Source organism: Pseudorca crassidens, chromosome 5 (assembly GCF_039906515.1).
Source record: "Pseudorca crassidens isolate mPseCra1 chromosome 5, mPseCra1.hap1, whole genome shotgun sequence".
Classification (NCBI taxonomy): domain Eukaryota; kingdom Metazoa; phylum Chordata; class Mammalia; order Artiodactyla; family Delphinidae; genus Pseudorca; species Pseudorca crassidens.
Genome location: NC_090300.1, coordinates 38,400,141 through 38,421,760, shown reverse-complemented (window position 1 = coordinate 38,421,760; position 21,620 = coordinate 38,400,141). Strand labels below are relative to the sequence as shown.

Genomic DNA, 21,620 nt, shown 5'->3' with positions numbered 1-21,620 from the left:
TTTATCAATATCTTAAAGGTTTATACATTCAAATTGCAAAAAAACCCACAAACCTCTTTTAATCATTAAATGGGTATTTTCTTTAAATCTGAGGTCAATTTATTTTCAAGCATAAAAGAGATTTACTAAAAAATTTTTTACCATGATTGGCAGCAGCAATTCTGGTGTTGTAAGCAATAAAAACAATCCCTATCCCCCTAAAGTTTATGACCTTCACATAGCTAATAAAGGCTCTAATTTGAGTTAGCCACAGAATCTATATTTTCTTACCTTTTTGAGAGTTGTAATCCAGTTTCTGCCAGAGGTTGCACAATATTGGCAAACTGAAAGCTACTTTCAGATGCATTATTTCCCAGAAGATATCTACTATATACTCCCTATAAGTAAATTAATACAAAGTGATTAAAATTCATGGAAAACTATTCTTCAACTATCCAGTCTTTCCACAGTTTCCCAGCTACGTGAATCACTAAACTTAAAAGGTACTAAGATATAAATCAGACTATCAGTTCTATTAATTTACATGCAGGCATAATTATACCACTCCAAGTTAAAGACTTACACTTGTATCATTTGGTTAACATACTCTCATCATAACAGAATTATAACTGGAAATCAAACCAAACTTTAAAATGAGTTTAGCAGTTACTAAAGATACCAAATTGGCAAGTCATATCACCTCTAAAGATCATTGCTCTCCCTACACAGTGGAGAAAAATCTAAAGAAACTAAAATAAAATTAAAAACTATAAAACCAAAGAGAAGGCAATGAGAGACTTCTAAGAATATTTTATCTCATTTTTTGGACCCCTAATTTAGGTGAAACTATTCTCCGTTGAACAGTGTTAGCTGAATGCTCATCTGTTTTTCTTTGTTAATTCTCCATGTTCTGTGTTTCCAACATAATATACTCTCCTGTTCCCTGTCCCAAACACAATCAACTGAATTTCATTAATTTCTTTATATAATTCTTTGTACAATAAAACACTGTAGCAGTCTTTCCGTCATTTCCAATTTCACATTTCTAGTTAGAATGGAATGTTCATGATCATCTCTAAGGCTACTAACTACACAGTTTATGACATACATATTAATTTCGATCGTAAACCATGTCAAGCTTTTATTTGAAATGAAAATACATTTTAAATTCAAAGCCTATCTGTTATCTCACTTTGGAAATTGACAGATATAGAAACATACCATAAACCCTATTTTGAGAAATGCATCCAATCAACATGATTAACTAATATGATTAATATGATTCTAAACTACAGGATGAGATGTAAGACAACTATTTCCTAGACATTTCAGTTAGTGGAGGACAGCATGAACTCTGAGGACAGGGAAAAATAACCATAATTTTCGTTAATCCTTCTTTTCCCATTCTTTTTTGTTTCTAAAATCTCTTATTTACTTGTTCTTCCTCCAAGCCCTAACCCCTTACCAGAGATGAAGCATCTCAATTTCTTAAAAAAACTAAGACTCAAAGTATAAGGGAGCTGAGTTAGTATAATGAAGAATGCAATTGTCTAAACTGTAAATTTAAAAAACTGAATTTATGTTCAGTTTTCTCTCAAAATTTATCACATAACTATCACATTATTAGAAAATGGAAAATGGACAATTAATTATGTGTTTGAGCTTATCTACTCACTCAAACACATAATTAAGAGGCTCTGTATGCTAGGTACTGTGCTGGCTTTGGGAAATACAATGATAATTCCTTCATCATCAGCCCTGATTAATAGGGTTTTATAATCTGAATCAGATATCATATAAGGAGTTTAACTCTTTCTTATATTGGATATTCAGGAAATAACCAATTCTCACATGCTTTTTCTGTTTTTGTTATTATGTCTTTCTCTCTCCCTTCTTCCATCTTTTCGTTTATTATACCAAAAAGTGATACCACATTTTGCTACTCAAATTTTTCCCTTGCCAAATTCCTATTCTGTAAACTCTGGATTTCTGTTTTATCCATGTCTGGTATTTGTTATTATGGAAACTAAATTGATCTAAAGATAAGAATATAAGAGAATACCCTGGTGGTCCAATGGTTATTAGGACTCTGTGCTTTCAGTGCCAGAGGTCCGGGTTCAATCCTTGGTAGGGGAACTAAGATCCCACAAGCTGAGCCATTATGTGGCCAAAAAGAAAAAAAAAAAAAAGGAATATAAAACCCCCAAAGACCAAAAATATTGTCAACAGTACATCAATAAGTAATGGTGAAACACATGTTAAAAAATTAATTACCTGTGCTATTCCAGCAATTTTAAAATATGAAAGGGCAAGAAAGAAATTCCAGTTAGGAAGATTAGAATTAATTCCCCTGCAGCGGCAATATATTGAAATCAGTTCTTCCATTGATGGTACCCCTATAAAAACAGTATATACTATAAACTTTAATAAGAATGTCATGGTGAATATTTTAAAATGTCATATTGCATATAAATATAAAACTGAACATAAAATTAATCCATATAACAAAACATTAATCCATATAACACAACATTATAATCTATATAATTATAATATTATAATTAAAATATTAACTATAATATAATATAATCTTATAATATATTATTACTTATATATAGTATAAATTATATTATATAATATAAATAATGTATTATATTATTAATTATATATAATAAAATATAATATTATAATTAAAACATTATTATCCATATAATTATAATCCATATAACAAAATATGCTCTAAATGTTGATTTCCAAAAGAACATTATATACAAATGATTATATTTTGTAACAAATTACTAGAAGTGGAATGATACATTCAAAAAAATCGATAGAATAAAATGATTTAAAAACATTTCAAGAAACAAAAGCTATTTATCTAAGATTGCAATATAATCTTTTTATTAATTATGAAGCAAAATAAATATAATTTTATATTAATAGCAGTTTAGGCAACACTATGTTTTCATACCTATGTTTTCTTGCAAATGAGGACTTTGACTTAACAATGGAATGGTCCTTGGCCAAAAGTAGAACATAGAGAGATGAGCCAAGTCTGACAGAGGATGACCAATGGTTGAAAGCTCCCAATCTAGTACAGCTACAACTCGAGACTGTAATTAAAAATAAAAAGGTTTTAATATAGTAAATCCAAAACAACTAAAATAAGGAGATGAATGAAATAGAATATAATGAAAATCATATTTTCCATCAAAAGCAAATGTGAGGCTGTAGTTTGCAGTCTTTACCCACAGCGGCACATTTCATTTATCAAATAGAGCCAAGTCCCCTTGTTCCATTGCTGGCCAACAGCTCTGCATTTTACTTTACACAGCCTTAACATGTCTACTAATGAACGGAGGCAAAAGCAGTTGAAAAGTTTCAACTGGGAGTAACTATAGTAAAGAAGAAATTCTAACAATTACTTATAATTTAAGAATCTATTCTCTGGTAATGAATCTTACAACGTAACAAATATTACACTCTTATGACAATAGTAATTTTTTAAAGTAAGTTATTTCATGCTATAGATATAAAACTATAATTGTTATAAAAGATGCTGTTTGTTTTATGAATACAAAATCCACCATTATATAGCAACATGATAAAAGAGTTGTGTAATTTGGAACCAATAACACGGAAAGCTTTCCTCATTCTATTTTGTAACAATATGTATCAAGGGACTATATAGCTTTATGTTAAGAACACAGGACATTCAACTGCAAATACAAGGGGAAAAGGCAATTTGTAAAATAATATGCATAGTATGATCCTATTTGTTTAAATAAAAAGGGTACAAATGAATACACAAAGTTGAAAGAATATACACCAAACTGATAGCAATGGCTATAGTTACTTCAAGGGACTGAGGCAGAAGGGATGGAATATGGGAGGAGACACTCCATTGGAGGGTTCTGTACGGGAGGAGTGATATGATAGGATTTGTATTTTAAGGTCACTCTAGCTGCTATGTTTTGAATAGACTGTAGGGGAGGCAATGAGGAGGCTGTTGCAATAATCTAGAGAAGGTTATCTAAGCCAGATAAAACAGCAAAGCTCACTTAAGCAATGCAAGTTACTGGGTTTCATGCCTTTATGTAACTTTGTGTGTGCTTGCACTCCCTTGCTTCTCTCATACATTTGAACACATTATTGTAGCTTAAAGGAAAAATGTGGTCTTTGGAATCACAGACCTGTATTCAAGTCCTAGCTCCACCATTTACTGGCTGTGTAATTCTGGACAAGCTAGTTAACCTTTCTGATTCTCAATTTTTGCAGCCATAACATACACCTCTTGCATAGAGTTAGTGTGAAGATGAAATAAGAGCAGGTAACATGTCCATTTTGTTTACCAGTGTCTAGCTGCGAAGTACCTGACATACAGTAGGTGGCCAAAATGTATTTATTCAATGAATAAGTACAGAGCCTGGCATATAGCAGGCAATAAAAAATTTACCATTATGACTATGGGAAAAATTGATCACTGCTTCCTCTATGATTTGACTTCATAAGACTTTTTATGGTTGTGGTTATATTGAATTATAAGTTACTATATATGCTAGATTTGTTAAATTTGCTTAAAAAAGGGATTGGACGCATTTTTCTCTATACCATTCTGTTTGTTTCTGTGCTCTTGACGTCCAAAGAAAAGAAGATGATATACTTAATTATGCTATAAATGTTTAGCTTTTTTTAATTGAACATTTTCCCTGGAGTTAAGTTTCAAGAAATCTGAAACATTTTAAAAGTAATTACCCACAAAGCTATAAAACAATAGCCAGTGAGAAAAGCTGATGGGTCATCAAATTATCAATTAGTATAAATTAATTAGCCATGGTTTATTAGAATCCTGTCTATTCCTGTTTGTGTACAGAGCTATAAAAAGCATAGCATAACTTCTAGTGGATGAGGTGAACATTTACTAATTCATTTTGCTGCTAAAGAACTTAAAATGATTTCTGAGAGTTTTTTTGAAACCTCAGCACAACTGAAGCTTTTCATTTTGTTGATTATCTTCTACCTTGAGTTTTATTTTCTAGGTATGCTTTTTGCCTTATTGAATTTTTTAAAAAATTTTAAATTTATTTTTGGCTGTGTTGGGTCTTCGTTCTGCACATGGCCTTTCTCTAGTTGTGGTGAGCGGGGGCTACTCTTCATTGTGGTGCGTGGGCTTCTCATCACAGTGGCTTCTCTTGTTGTGGAGCGCGGGCTCTAGGCACACAGGCTTCAGTAGTTGTGGCATGCGGGCTCAGTAGTTGTGGCACACGGGCCCTAGAGCACACAGGCTTTAGTAGTTGTGGTGCACAGTCTCAGTAGTTGTGGTGCACAGGCTCAGTAGTTGTGGTGCACGGGCTTAGTTGCTCCGCGGCACGTGGGATCTTCCTGGACCAGGGATCAAACCCATGTCCTCTGCACTAGCAGGCTGAATCTTAACCACTGCTCCACCAGGGAAGTCCCTTGAATTTTATTAATATGTATGTATATTACCTTTTCAAAACAAAAGAAACACATACAATACAGTAGGACTGACAATAGATGAAGGAGGTAGGAAAAAATATAATAATTTTTAATAAAGTGATAAAGCTAAGAGTAGGTCATTACATAAAATTAAATGTCACAGGTCATATTGATATATAGTTTTTAGCGTTGACAGAATTTGCTCTGAGTTTTCTATGGACAAAATAAAGTATGAAGCATAATCAGTCACAATGTTTATAGTGCATGTAGATTAAAAACAAACCAGCTGCACCTGGATCGCTTCCAAGTGCCCATCAACAGATGATTGGGTTAAGAGGATGTGGTATATATACAATGGAATATTACTCAGCCGTAATAAAGAATGAAATATTGCCATTTGCAGCAACGTGGATGGACCTAGAGAATATTATGCTTAGTGAAATAAGTCAGACAGAGAAAGACAAATACTATATGATATCATTTACATGTGGAATCTAAAATATAATACAAATGAATGCATAGGCAAAACAGAAACAGACTCACAGATATAGAAAACAAACTTGTGGTTACAAAGGTGAAAGGGGAGGGGACAGGGACAAATTAGGGGTATGGGATTAACAGATACAAACTACTATATATAAAACAGATAAGCAACAAGGATATATTGTATTGCACAGGGAATTATACCCATTATCTTATAATGACCTATAATGGAGTATAATCTGCAAAAACCCTGAATGACAATGCTTTACACCCGAAACTGAAACTAACATTATATTACAAATCAACTGTACTTCAAAACAAAGCAAAAAAACCCAGCTGCTCAAGAGTGACAATTTTCATGGAGATCAGTCAAGACAGCAGAGTAGAAAGACCATGAGTTCACCTCCTCTCAGGAGCACACCAAAATAACAACTATAAGCAGAACAACCATCAATGAAAAAGACCAGAACCAACCAGAAAAGATCTTCTACAACTAAAAACATAAAGAAGGAACCACAATGGGGTGGGTAGGACAGGTGGACTCACAATATAGTCAAGGCCCATAACCCAAGGTGGATGACCCACAAACTGGAGAATAATTACACTGCAGAGGTTTTCCCACAGGAGTGAGAGGTCTGAGCCCCACGTTGGGCTCCCCATTCTGGGGGTCCTGCATCAGGAAGATGAGCCCCCAGTGCATTTGGCTTTGAAGGCTAGTGGTGCTTAATTGTGGGAGTCCCAAAGGATTGAGGGAAACAGAGACTTCACTCTTAAAGGGTGCACAAAAAATCTCACACACTCCAGGACCCAAAATAAAAGCCATAATTTGATAGGAGCCTGGGACAGACCTACCTGTTGATCTTGGAGAGTCTCCCAGAGAGGCAGGAGGCAACTGCAGCTCACCCTGGGGCCACAGACACTGGTGGCAGCCATTCTTGGGAGCTCCTTCTACCATGTGGACATTGGTGTTGGCAGGCACCATTGTGGAATCCTCCCTCTGGCTTATTACCCCCAGGACCCAGCCCTGCCCTGGCCCAACAGCCTGCAGTCACCAGTGCTGGGGCGCCTCAAGCCAAGCAACTAACTTGGCAAGGACACAGCCCCACCCATCAGCAGACAGGCTGCCTTAAGACCCCCTAAGCCCACAGCTGCCTCTGGATGTGGCCCTGCCTACCAGAGGGCCCAGGACCTAGTTCCAGCCACCAGTGGGCAGGGACCAGATGCAAGAAAACCACAATCCAGCAGCCTGCAGACACAGCCCATCTACCAACAGGCCAGAGACCCTGGCCCTGGGACAAGCCTGGCCCCAGCCCTGCTCACTAGCAGGCTAATTCAAGCTTCTGGACACCCCAGACCCTGTGTCAGAAACCCACCCCCCACCAGCAGCAATCTGATACCATCTCTGGAATCCCTGGACCCTGCAACCAACTCCAGGACCTTATCTGCCTGCCAGTAGTCCGGAAGTAACCCCAGGACCTGGCTTCACCCACGAGGAAGGTGGGCAACAACCATGGAGTCTTCTGGACCCTGACTCTGCCAACCAGTGAGCCAGCACTAGCCCTGGGGCCCCCTGGGCTAGTTCTTCAGTCAGCGGCCTTGTGACCCAGCCCCACCAACCAGCAGCCGGCAGCCTCCACACAAGGCAGAGCCTAGCAACCAACCAGACTGGAGGCTAACCAAACCTACCAGACTGCCCACATATTCAGCTGGCCACAAGAGAAGGTTCCAGGTAGCCCTCATAGGGGGAACCCCTAGAGCATATAGCTTGGGAGATGAGAAAGAAGTGCACTGCTGGGATGCATAGGACATCTGCTACAGAAGGTCACTTCTCCAAGGTTGGGAAATGTAACTAACTTAGCAGATACATAAAAATACAAACAGCAACCTAGGCAAAATGAGGTGGCAGAGGAACATGCTCCAGATGAAGGAATAAGACAAAACCCCCGAAAAAGAACTAAGTGAAGTGGAGACAGGACATCTACTTAATAAAGAGTTCAGGGTAGTGATGGTAAAGATGATGAAAAAACCCAGGAGAAGAATGGATGCACAGAGTGAGAAGTTAGAAGTTCTTAACAAAGAGTCAAAAAATATGCAGAACAACTGAACAGAGATGAAGAATACAATAAATGACATGAAAAAATATACTAGAAGTAATCAATGGTAGACTAAATGATATAGAGGAATGGATCAGTGAGCTGGAAGACAGAGTAGTGGAAATTGCTGATGTGGAACAGAAAAAAGAAAAAATAAGGAAAAGAAATGAGGACAGTTTAAGAGACCTCTGGGACAACATCAAGCACAATAACATTTGCATTATAGAGGTCCTACAAGGAGAAGAGAGAGAGAAAGGGGATGAGAACATATTTGAAGACTTAATAGCTAAAAACTTCCCTAACCTGGGAAAGGCAATAGACATGCAAGTCCCATAAGTGTAGAGTCCCATAAAGGATTAACCCAAAGAGGAACATGCCAAGACACACTTTAATTAAAATGGCAAAAAGCAAAGATAAAGAGAGACTATTAAAAGCAACAAGGGAAAAGTGAAAAATAACATATAAGGGAACTCCCATAAGGTTATCAGCTGACTTTTCAGCAGAAACTCTACAGGCCAGAAGGGAGTGGTACAATACATTTAAAGTGGTGAAAGGAGGGCTTCCCTAGTGGAGCAGTGGTTAAGAATCCACCTGCCAATGCAGGGGACACAGGTTCGAGCCCTGGTCCTGGAAGATCCCACATGCCATGAAGCAACAAAGCCTGTGCACCACAGCTACTGAGCCTGCACTCTACAGCCTGCGAGCCACAACTACTGAGCCCGCGTGCCACAACTATTGAAGCCCACACGCCTAGAGCCCGTGCTCTGCAACAAGAGAAGCTACCGAAATGAGAAGCCCACACACGACAACAAAGAGTAACTTCCACTCGCCCCAAATAGAGAAAGCCAGTGCGCAGCAAAGAAGACCCAACACAGCCAAAAAGAAATAAATTAAAGAAATAAATTAAAAAAAAAAGAATAAAGTGATGAAAGGGAAACCCTACAACCAGGAATACTCTACCCAGCAAGGCTCTTATTCAGATTTGATGAAGAGATCAAAAGTTTTACAGACAGACAAAAGCTAAAAGAGTTCAGCATCACCAAACTAGGTTTACAAGAAATGTTAAAGAAACTTCTCTAAGCAAAAAAGAAAAGGCCACAACTAGGCACAAGGAAATTATGAAATGAAAAAGTTCATTGGTAAAGGCAAACATAAGTAAAGGTAGGAAATTATCCATGCACAAAGCTAGTAGGAAGATTAAAAGACAAAAGTAGTAAAATCATTAATATCCACAATAAGCAGGTAAGGAATACACAACCAATTAGATGTAAAATATGATATCAAAAACAGTAATCATGAGAGGAAGAGAGTACAAACGCAGGGTTGTTAAAATGCATTTGAAATTAAGCAGTCAGCAACTTAAAACAATCATATATATATATATATATGTAAGTATACCCACCTACTTCATCATAACCACAAACCAAAAATCTACAATAGATATACATACAAAAAAGAAAAAGGAATCCAAACATAATTCTAAAGATACTCATCACATCACATGACAAGAGAACAAAAGAAGGGGAAAAAAAAGACCCACAAAACAATTCCAAAACAATTAACAAAATGACAATAAGAACTTAGGTATCACTAATTACCTCAAATGTAAGTGAAATAAATGCTCCAATCAAAAGACACAGAGTGGCTGAATGGATACAAAAAAAAGACCTGTATAGATGCTGCACACAAGAAACTCACTTGAGATCTAAAGACACAAAAAGACAAAAGTGAGGGGATGGAAAAAGGTATTCCATGCAAATGGAAATCAAAAGAAAGCTGGGGTAGCAAAAGTTATATCAGACAAAATAGACTTTAAAACAAAGACTGTTACAAGAGACAAAGACACTACACATAATGATCAAGGGATCAATCCAAGAAGAATATATAACAATTGTAAATACATATGCATGCAACACAGGAGCACTTAAATACATAAAGCAAATATTAACAGCCATAAACGGAGATATCGACAGTAACATAATACTAGTGGGGGACTTTAACACCACACTTACATGAATGGACAGATCATCCAGACAGAAAATCAATAAGCCTTAAATGACACATTAGTTGATATATATAGAATATTCTATCTGAAAGCGGAATACACATTCTTTTCAAGTGCACATGGACCATTCTCCAGGATAGATCACATACTAGGCCACAAAACAATCCTCAGTAAATTTAAGAAAACTGAAATCATATGAAGCATCTTTTCCGACCACAACGCTATGAGACTAGAAATAAACTACTAGAAAAAAACTGCAAAAAACACAAGAGACTAAACAATATGCTACTAAACAACAAATGGAACACTGAGGAAGTCAAAAAGGAAATAACAACTTACCTAAAGGCAAATGAAAATGAAAACACAATGATCCAAAATTTATGAGATGCAGCAAAAGCAGTTCTAAGAGGGAAGTTTATAGTGATACAAGCTTACCTCAGAAAAAAGAAAAATCTCAAATAAACAACTTAAACTTACACCTAAAGGAACTAGAAAAAGAAGAACAAACAAAACCCAAAGTCAGTAGGAGAAAAGAAATAGTAAAGATCAGAGCAGAAACAAATGAAATAGAGACTAAAAAATCAATAGAAAAGATAAATGAAACTAAAAGCTGGTTCTCTAAGAAGATAAGCAACACTGATAAAACCTTTAGTCAGACTTATCAAGAAAAAAATGGAGAGGGATCAAATCAATAAAATCAGAAATGAAAAAGGAGAAGTTACAACTGACATCACAGAAATATAAAGAATCATGAGAGACTACAATGAACAACTCTATGCCAATAAAATCAACAACCTTGAAGAAACAGACAAATTTTTAGAAAGATACAATCTTCCCAGACTGAACCAGGAAGAAATAGAAAATATAAACAGATCAATTACCAGTAATGAAATTGAATCAGTAATTTAAAAACTCCCAAGAAACAGAAGTCCAGGACCAGATGGCTTCATGGGTGAATTCTACCAAACATTTACAGAAGAGTTAATGCCTATCCTTTTAAAACTATTCCAAAAAGTTGCAGAGGAAGTAACACTTCTGAACCCATTCTATAAGGCAAGCATCACCCTGATATCAAAACCAGACAAAGATATGATAGAAAAAGAAAATTACAGGCCAATACCACTGCTGAACATAGATGCAAAAATCCTCAACCAAATACTAGCAAACCAAATACAATAACACATTAAAAGGATCATATACCATGATCAAGTGGGATTTACCCCAGGGATGGAAGGACTTTTCAATATCTTCAAATTACTCAATGTGATATACCACATTAATAAACTGAAGAATAAAAATCATATGATCATCTCAATAGATGCAGGAAAAGCTTTTGACAAAATTCAACATCCATTTATGATATTTTTCTCAAGAAAGTGGGCATAGAGTAGGGAACATATCTCAACATAATGAAGGTCATTCATGACAAACCCACAGTTAACATCATACTCAACAGTGAAAAGCTGAAAGGATTTCCTCTAAGATCAGGTACAAGACAGGGATGCCCACTCTTGCCATTTTTATTCAATATAGTATTGGAAGTCCTAATCACAGCAGTCAGACAAGAAAAAGAAATAAAAGGAATCCAAATTTGAAAGGAAAAAGTAAAACTGTCACTCTGTAGATCACATGGTACTATACATAGAAAATCCTAAAGACACCACCAGAAAACTTCTAGAGCTCATCAATGAATTTGGTAAAGTTGCAGGATACAAAATTAATGTACAGAAATCTGTTGCATTTCTATACATTAACAATGAACTATCAGAAAAAGAAATTAAGGAAATAATCCCATTTACAGTTGCATCAAAAAGAACAAAATACCTAGGAATAAACCTACCTAAGGAGATAAAAGACCTGCAGTTGGAAAACTATAAGACACTGACAAAAGAAAATGAAGATGACACAAACAGATGGAAAGATATACTGTGTTCTTGGACAGGAAGAATTAATATTCTTAAAATGACCATACTACTCAAGGCAATCTACAGATTCAATACAATCCCTATCAAAATATCAATGGCATTTTTCACAGAACTAGAATAAATAATTCTTAAATTTATATGGAGGGAATTCCCTGGAGATCCAGTGGTTAGGACTCTGTGCTTTCACTGCCAAGGGCCCGAGTTCAATGCCTGGTAGGGGAACTAAGATCCCACAAGCCGTGCAGTGTGTCCAAAAAAAATTAAATTTTTATGGAAACACAAAAGAGCCCGAATAGCCAAAACAATCTTGAGAAAGAACAGAAGTGGAGGAATCATGCTCCCTGACTTCAGACTATACTACAAAGCTACAGTCATTAACACAGTATGGTATTGGCACAAAAACAGACACAAAGATCAATGGACTATAACAGAGAATGCAGAAATAAATCCACACACTTATGGTCAATTAATCTATGACAAATGAGGGAAGAATATATAATGGAGAAGATAGTCTCTTCAAAAACTGGTGCTGAGAAAACTGGACAGCTACATGTAAAAGCATGAAATAAGAACATTTTCTCACACTACATACAAAAATAAATTCAAAATGGATTAAAGACCTAAATGTAAGACTAGAAACGAAACTCCTAGAGGAAAACAGACCACACTCTTTGATATAAATTGTAGCCATATGTTTTTAGATTTATCTCCTAAAGCAAAGGAAATAAAAGCAAAAATAAACAAATGGGGCCTAATTAAACTTAAAAGCTTTTGCACAGCAAAGGAAACCATCAACAAAATAAGAAGACAACCTACTGAATGGGAGAAAATATTTGCAAATGATATGACCAATAAGGGGTTAATATCCCAAATATATAAATGCTCATACAACTCAATATTAAAAAAAAAACCTGATTAAAAAATGGGCATAAGACCTGAATAGACTTTTTTCTGAAGAGGAAATGCAGATGGCCAACAGGCACATGAAAAGATGTTCAACATCGCTAATCATTAGGGAACTGAAATCAAAACCACAATGAGATATCACCTCACACCTGTCACAATGGCCATCATCAAACAGAACACAAATAGCAAATGCTAGTGAGGATGTGGAGAAAAGGGAACCCTCATACAATGTTGGTGGGAATGTGAATTCGTGCAGCCACTGTGCAAAACAGTATGGAGGTTTTGCAAAAAACTAAAAATAGAACTATAATGTGGCTCAGCAATTCCACTCCTGGGTATATAGCTGAAGAAAACGAAAACACTAATTTGAAAAGTTACATGTATCCAGTGTTCATACCAGCATTATTTACAATAGTCAAGATATGGAAGCAACCTAAGTGTCCATCAACAGACGAATGGATATAGAAGACATTATATATATATATATATATATATATATATATATAAAATTGTGTGTGTGTGTGTGTATATATATATATATATATATATATATATACACACACACACACAATGGAATGCTACTCAGGCATAAAAAAGAAGGAAATTTTGCCATTTGCAACAACGTGCATGGACTTGGATGGTATTATGCTAAGTGAAATAAGTTGGACAGAGAAAGACAAATGCTGCATGATATCACTTATATGTGGAATGTAAAAAATAAACTAGTGAATATAACAAAAAAGAAACAGACTTATAGATTTAGAGAACAAACTAGTGGTTACCAATGGGGAGAGGGAAGGGGGGAGGGGCAATTTAGAGGTAGGGGATTAAGAGGTACAAACTATTATGTATAAAATAAGCTATAAGGACACAGAGAATATAGCCAATATTTTATAATAACTATAAATGGAGTATAACCTTTAAAAATTGTGAATCACTATACTGTATACGTGTAACTTACATAATACTATATATCGACTATACTTTAATTTTTAAAAAGTAACAATTTTTCTTGGCAATGGCTTAAGAAAAATGTCACCCATCAGTCTGCATGAAGGAAACATTGTGTAGTGGACTGAAATGTCTTCAACAACATCAAGAGAACTTCCAGGGGTATGTAATCCCTAGAAAGCAGCTTGTGCTGAAAAGTGACTAAAAGGACAAAAACGAATCAAGTCTAAATGTGAGAGTGGGAGTCTAGATGTAAAAGGCAACTTGATAGTTCGAGAAGAATAGAAAAGATTTGAAAAAGCCATTTAAAAAAATGTCACAGATTTTACAAAGAGATGCAGTTACAACCTAGATGAAATTATGCAGCATAGATATGTCCCAGACCCTGTTAACGTGACTTTACGACTTCATTCTGTAGCAAAAATACAATGAACCAAGATCAGGGTTGGAGATTATATATAAAGTCAAGAGGTGAGAAGATTCTGGAATAACAATATAAGGTCAGGAAAGTTTATAACTCTTACATTACTCGCACACAAATCCACAGTCAAAAAATTATTAATTCATTGATAATAAAGAAGGTAGTTCTTGAAATGATTGATCATGCCCACCTGGGCCAGGCAAGGTGAGAAGTCAAATGAAGTCATAAGGGGTTCATGGATTCTAAAGTAAGAGGAATCAAATTTGTAGCCTCTCAGGTGAGGTATAAAGAAATAAAAGAAGTAGAAGGTAGTGAGGCTATGGTCAAAGACAAGGGTTTCAGTTTCTAGATTACCAACATTGACCAGTTCCAACAGAGATGAGAAGCAGTACAGTGTGGAAGGAATCATATGGAATTGGAAGTCAGTAGGTCTGAGTTCAAAACCTGGCTTTATGACCAAAGAGCATATTAAGGGTATTTAAAAACATCTGAAAAGTAAAAAGATTGGAAAAAAACCTAATCCCCATGTCTTTTCTAGCTATAAAATTAAGTTTTATAACTAAGCTTTTCTCTAACTACACTGACATCTTAGAAATAGTGGGGGAATTAAAAAGAAAAATCCATTAAAAACACAAGTTTTGTTTTGCATAACAAATTTTTTTTTCATAAGACGACATATAAAAGACTGCAACGCAGATGACTTCAGAAGAAACAGTGTCCTTATATTTATCGTAAATACATCTGACTACTAATTAATGAATGCAAATAAAATATCTATGGGTTTATTAAATATATTTATTTTTCAAGTTGAAATGGTAATATGTACATTAAACTCCAAAATCTTAAACATTTCTCTGCCAGATGGGTAAGATTTATATTTGGAAAATTAACGATATTTTCCAGGAAAACTGGATTTCTTTTAAACATTGCAGTAAGCATTTTGTACTACTGAAACACTTGCTCAAACATGCTTCAAATACTTTACATATCAGTAACTAGAAAATAACTAGGGATTGTGAAATTGAGTGATATATTTTAGTTTTGTTATTCCCTTTAGTAATTCTTTACTGGCTTACCACACACATTCCTAGATGGTTTATCATTTAAAATTGTTCATGTTTTCTTTCTTAATTGTTGTGCTTTCTGACAACAAAAATAAAATATGCTGTTGTCTTGGGGAAAAAAGAACAATAAAACCTCAAACCTTACAGAAATGTACAACTTATAAATCTCCTATAATTTCATCCCCTATAACTACTGTTTAGGTTTTAGTACATATCTACTAAAAGTAAAGATTTACTTTTACCCTAATTTTTTCTAAAGAATAGAGCTTGATAGGCCATCTTAGAAAAGCAGAATATGAAAACAGAAGGGAAAAGAATGGAAAAGAAGAGAACTGAAATAAGTTGAGCACCAGCTGTGCCAGGTACCAGCTAGTTGCTCCATATCAATTACCTCATTTTAGCTCCTTGGGAACCCTGAAATTTTTTTTTCCCAATCCAAAAGGCACACAAGTCACACAATGTCAATCTCCTGGCTTTGATAATATACTCTAGTTGTGTGAGATCTCTTTGGGGAATCTGGATGATGGATACACAGGCCCCTCTACTATTTTTACAACTTCTTGTGAGTCTTCAATGATTTCCAAATAAAAAGTTACAATAAAAACTGAGGCACAGAAAGGGGTAGAGAATAAAAATTAGAGAATAAAAATTAAGCATAAATAAATGAGATGGAAATAGTACCTTAGTGATTAATTAAAATCAATTCTTTTAACATAGATTCATTCAGAAACATGTAACTACCTGCAGAAATGAATAAGATGCATTTACTGCTTTATAGGAGCTCTTAGTCTAGGCCCTCATTTATTGAGCATCTACCATATAGACTCTAGAAACAAAGGTAAGAAAAAAATTAATTAAAGGTATAATCCTTACCCTCAAAGGAAAAATAAAAAGCTTTCAATCATATCCCTAGGAATATATACAGTGGAGCACATATATATACACATCCAGGGACTGATTTTCCAATTTGTGAAGTGCCTTCATGAAAAAACATAGTCTAATTTCCTACTTATTTATGAAATTTAAAAAATGAGATGGAACTATTGACTAGAATTAAATTCTAAAGTTTCATAGTTTTTAATGCCAGTCCACAGTGGGAATGTTTTCCTTCTTTGACTACTCTCTTAGTTTTATTGTATGATATACTTTAGCATTTGGGTATATATTGTTCTCTGCTGTTACCCGAGTATCTTTTCTCTCCATCTGTGTTTTGAGCTCATTAAGAGCTGTTTTTCCTTCTAACCCCATGTTTCAGAGCACATAGTTGGTAATAAATAAATGCCAGTTGACTTGTACTTTGTCAACTGTATGTTACTTCCATAAAAAATTAGCTACACATATTTATATGAGAAAGAAATTGATTAACTTTGATTTAACTAATAATTATGGGATTACTGGGTATAAAGTAGAAGACATTTTACTAGCTACTATATAACCCTAAAACATAAAAGATAATGATATATGTAACAAATTAGCATTGCCTCCACAGAACTTAAGTTAGATGATTCCTGTTTGGCAACTTTAATCCTATAAGAAACGTTTTTCTAACATGAGATTAAATATAAAAAGGGAATAACTATTTGGAACTTACCTGCCATTACTTTCAGCATATTTAATATTTAATTTCAGCATATTTAAACATTTTGGTAGACAACACATAACTAAGGAGATTTAGGTCTGAATTTTTCCTTCGTTGCTTAAGTAATGAATGTAAAAGTACTGTAGTTATATTGATAGAAAACATAAAGAACGCTGACTTATTCAAAGATAGGCTCCAAAAATATTAATGAACCAAAGAAATAGATAAAATATAGACCAGATCCTGCTGTTTTAAGGTATATGCTTTTCTAATTTTTCCAGGTTATAAATTAGCAATATTTAATTTTCCTATTCTATATTTAAGTTATAATTCAGAATTCATCCATGCCATTAACAAAAAGTTACATATGCACACATACATATAATTACATATACATAATTTAAATACCCAAATTTAAATACCCAAACTGAAATACCCAAAATGAAAAATTTAAGTTATAATTCAGAATTCATCCATGCCATTAACAAAAAGTTACATACGCACACATACATATAATTACATATACATAATTTAAATACCCAAATTTAAATACCCAAACTGAAATACCCAAAATGAAAAATTTTCTGTCTTGATGGTGCATGTGCTCGTATGTCTTTATATTACATTTGAACTTTCAATTGATATAGTAGTACTTTGAATTATGACAGCAATGCAATATATAATGTTATTTTCCTCCTGTCCTCTTCCTGTGTGAAAAGAACATGAAACTCAGAAGCTTAGCACATGAATTTAGAACAGCTCTTCCTGCCCTAAAACATCTTAGCATTCTGAGAAAACTAATGAACCCAGAAAATTTTCTCCTGAGAAGGAAGATTCAGGGAACTGTAAATCATTCACATCAATATCAGAATACTAAGGGCCAAATAAATGTCTTGTCCAAAGGCATACAGGTAAAGAGAGGAGAACTGAAGTACCTTCTTCATTCCCACCACACTCCTCCAATCCTAGGCCTCACTATGCTCAGTGGAGGAGAGTTATAGCTCTGATTTGTTTGTACTCTTTATAAAGATTACACTGTGTACATTTACACAGGGCAAGGTTACATTAATCTCATACAAATTCTTTTGAAGCCTCAAAAGAGTCTTTTGGAATTCTGTCCTCTCTGAGCTTATAATAATCAAATAAAAAATTCTTTATCAGATAGGGAAAAAAATGAAAATGAACCAGAAGAAAGAGCAAGAACGTGGATAAGCTAAATATATTTAGTAGCTGAAAAATTTCTTTGAAGAAAACAGCAACATGCATGTAAATTCCCAAATCCTTTTAAAGTAGTAAATCAGGTGATTAGACCCCAGCCTTTTATAGGTGGGCAGATACCTATGCCAGAATATCTGCAGGACTTATTTCTAAAAGTTGTGAGTGGTAATGTTAGTTTTGAATATAGGGGAGGAATGGGGATGGGGTGGGCTCCTTCAGTGCTCTGGGGGAACATCTACTTAGTACGTGTATCCCAAATCAGACATACTCAATTTTTTATAAACAGGGCTTCCAATACCTCTTTAGGGTGGAAAACTATGTTATCTAGTTTGAAATCTCCATGAATCAAATTTTCTTCATTGTCATTATCTGGCAAGTTTTTCATTAGCCAGTCAGATAGTTGGTTCATGGCAGGGATGTCCTGATGAGCTGCAGCTTGATATTGCTTTGTCCAGGTTGATACCTAAAGATATACAAATTAAAAAAATGACAGAGCTGAAAGTGGAATGTAAGATTCAGCAATTCTAAAATTAAAACAAAATTCAATTATATCAAATTTTGTTTTAGTGTTAAATGCTCAGGACAAATGCCGTGATACTCATATTAGCCTAAAACACTCATATCAGCCTGAAAACTTCAACATTTAAGTTTCTCTTCCATCTATTTTCATTTTACTTACCTAGACTTTTATCAGGAAAAAAAATACTGGCCTAGGAATCAAGAGACGTGGGTTCTAGTCTTTATTCAGCAAATATTTTGTGGAAGGAGAAAAAAAAAAAGAACACACACAAACACACATACGTACATACCAAAAAAATAGACAAAGAAAATTTCTGGAAGGGTCACAAGAAACAAGTAATCCCTGAAAAATGTAATATAGGGACTAGAAAAAGAAAGGAGATCTTTATTTTTCATTTTAATCCCCTTTCTTATTACCCATAGAATTTTCTAAAGAATCTTCAAAAATATATTACAGATATGAAAAATGCAAAGATTTTTTTAATTGTTCTTAGAATTGAATGCAAATAAGACAACCTATTGTCAAAGTCCTCCATCAACTGAAATAATATTATTTATCTACTTATATCTCTCTCCCCACTTTCTAAGGTATCTCTGTTCAATTTAGTACAGTAAAGATATTCATCTTTGGAATCTCAGAGAGTTGGGTTGAAATTATGTCTAAGCCACTTATTTGTATATTACTTAATACCTGCAAGCCTCAGTTTCCTCATCTGCAAAATGGGGGTAGTAATACCTATGTATTAGGGTTGTTACAAAGATTAAAAAACACTAGGTCTAACAACTCACCTAGCATGGGAGCTGGCACGTAATGAGTATTCCCTAAACCTTAGTTCCCGTTTCTCTCCCTTCTGCCCCCTCAAAAAGACATACAAAGGGAAACAGCCCCATACATATCTGGTCTTGCTGTTTCTTTGATTTGAAATGCTCACCATCTCTTCCCTATTGCTCTAGATTTTATCCTTCCTTAAATACACAGTACAAGACATATCTTTCCCAGGAAGCTTTCCCCAACCTAAGCAAGGGCATACTGATATCTATCGTCTGAATGGAACAGTTTTCATGATGAGTACCAAACAATTTACTGCCAGATTACATACTCTTTCATACCATTTTCAAGTCTCATGTAAATGAGATTCAGGTATAGATGTCTCAAAAATGACCATAAGTTCCTTTAGGGGAAGAACTTATTTCTATTTTCCTGATATTTAACACAGTATTCAGCACATATTAAACATACATTCATGCTTAATAAATATCTGTTAAACTAATTTAAAAAGGGAAAATTGTATAGAAAATATTAAATTAAGTGAAGAGATAGAAACAGCTTTAAATCTGCATTTATGTACATGCTGTTATAGAAGCTTTTGCTGAACAAAATCTGATCTAAAAATACAAAATTATTTTATGTTTAAAACAAGTCAATCTGATGGCTGATATTAAAATTTATAGCCAAGTTTCAGAAAAGTATAAAATAATAGGTTTTTATTTTAACTAATATTATTTCCAACAACTTGAGAAAAGGAGCACTTTGTTTGGATGCATTACCTGTCTTTTGCAGTACCCAGCACCTCTACCATATTCTTCCAGCTGCAGTGACTGTATATTCAAGGAATGTAACTGAGCCAAGGTTTCTATCATGGCCACATATATGGCTGAGCGTTCTGCTGGGCTAACTTCAGGAATTGTGAAATCACGAAAGATTCGGCCCTATGGAAGCAATTACAACAGATAATATAAAACAAAATAAATCTTTTCATACCAATTATTTGCTGTGTCATCATCTCCTGTTGCCTACAAAAAATATCAGGATACAGTCTTACAACCAAAACCAATTCTTTGCAGAATGCGCTAGAAGAACTGTCATTTGTGAAACATGTTTAACATAAGAGTGTACATGCCAAAGGGAAAATACAAGGATACACCAAGATGAACTTAAAGGACAAAAACTAATCTCAAGTAACATCTTACCGAAAAAAAACCCTTAAAACAATTTGGATTTATTTTTAATGGATTGATGTCCTATTTGGAGTAGTTTTTTCTCCTACTATTTGGACGGTTTAGTTATTGCCATTACATATAGCTCTTTACTGACACCTAGAGGAAGACTAAGCCAATACGCCCTAATTACTAAATTTGTTCCTAGTTTACTTCAACCCGCTCAAACTGTGTGTGCTCAAAATAAAATGAAAGTTTAATACAACACAGGGAATAGAGCCAGTATTTTATAATAACTGTAAAAATTCTGAATCACTATGTAATACACCTGTAACTTATATAATATTGTGCATCAACTATATCTCAATTAAAAAATCTCAATTATATAATTATATAATATTGTGCATCAACTATATCTCAATTAAAAAATTAAATAATATTGTGCATCAACTATATCTCAATTAAAAAATTTAAAAAACAAAAACAAAACAAAACTTCCATAGAGAACCAATCTTGCTGACACCTTGATTTCAAACTTCTAGCCTCCAGAACTGAGAGAATAAATTTCTGTTGTTTTAAGAAAAAGAAAAAAGTTTAAGCCCTTCCAAAGCAAACTACCTACAATGTAGACTAATATACTATCACTTATTACCATCTAATATCACAATTAAAAATAAAAGCAACAAAAAGTACAATTAAGTGTTAATTTACCTGTACATGTTCCATCACATAAAATTCTGTTCCAATGACACAAGCATCACTGCAGTACAATAAAGGTTTGGGAACGGGGAATCCAATTGAAAACAAAGTTTTCTGGACTTTAAATTCTCTATCAATCTAAATAGGACGATAGATAATTAAAAATCAGAAATACAGAAAATTTAATAATTACTTGTGAACTAACATTAAGGTTAGAAATTAATTTTAAAACAGTATCAACAAATAACCCAGAGGATAATAATTTCCTTAGTATTTTCCTTAAAAGTAGTCTTAGTGTGAGAGATTGGTTCAAGATGGCAGAGTAGAAGGATGTGCTATCACTCCCTCTTACAAGAACACCAGAATCACGACTAACTGCTGAA

General features: G+C 34.5%; 1 protein-coding gene across 4 annotated transcripts in view; it reads right to left on the bottom strand.

Moving 5' to 3' along the window:
* The window catches only part of ACAD11 (acyl-CoA dehydrogenase family member 11), an 88,614-nt gene that overhangs the window by 52,156 nt on the left and 14,838 nt on the right, over nucleotides 1-21,620 (bottom strand). For all 4 annotated transcript variants that reach the window (XR_010943517.1, XM_067737794.1, XM_067737795.1 and 1 more), the window contains exons 3-8: nucleotides 21,250-21,375; nucleotides 20,149-20,310; nucleotides 18,380-18,544; nucleotides 2,951-3,092; nucleotides 2,254-2,375; nucleotides 271-377 (exon numbers count right to left, since the gene is read on the bottom strand). Coding sequence is in view for 3 of the 4 variants with exons in the window: in XM_067737794.1 (XP_067593895.1) it covers nucleotides 271-377; nucleotides 2,254-2,375; nucleotides 2,951-3,092; nucleotides 18,380-18,544; nucleotides 20,149-20,310; nucleotides 21,250-21,375 (824 nt within the window). In the remaining variant the exon portion in view is untranslated. The remainder of the gene's footprint in view (nucleotides 1-270; nucleotides 378-2,253; nucleotides 2,376-2,950; nucleotides 3,093-18,379; nucleotides 18,545-20,148; nucleotides 20,311-21,249; nucleotides 21,376-21,620) is intronic.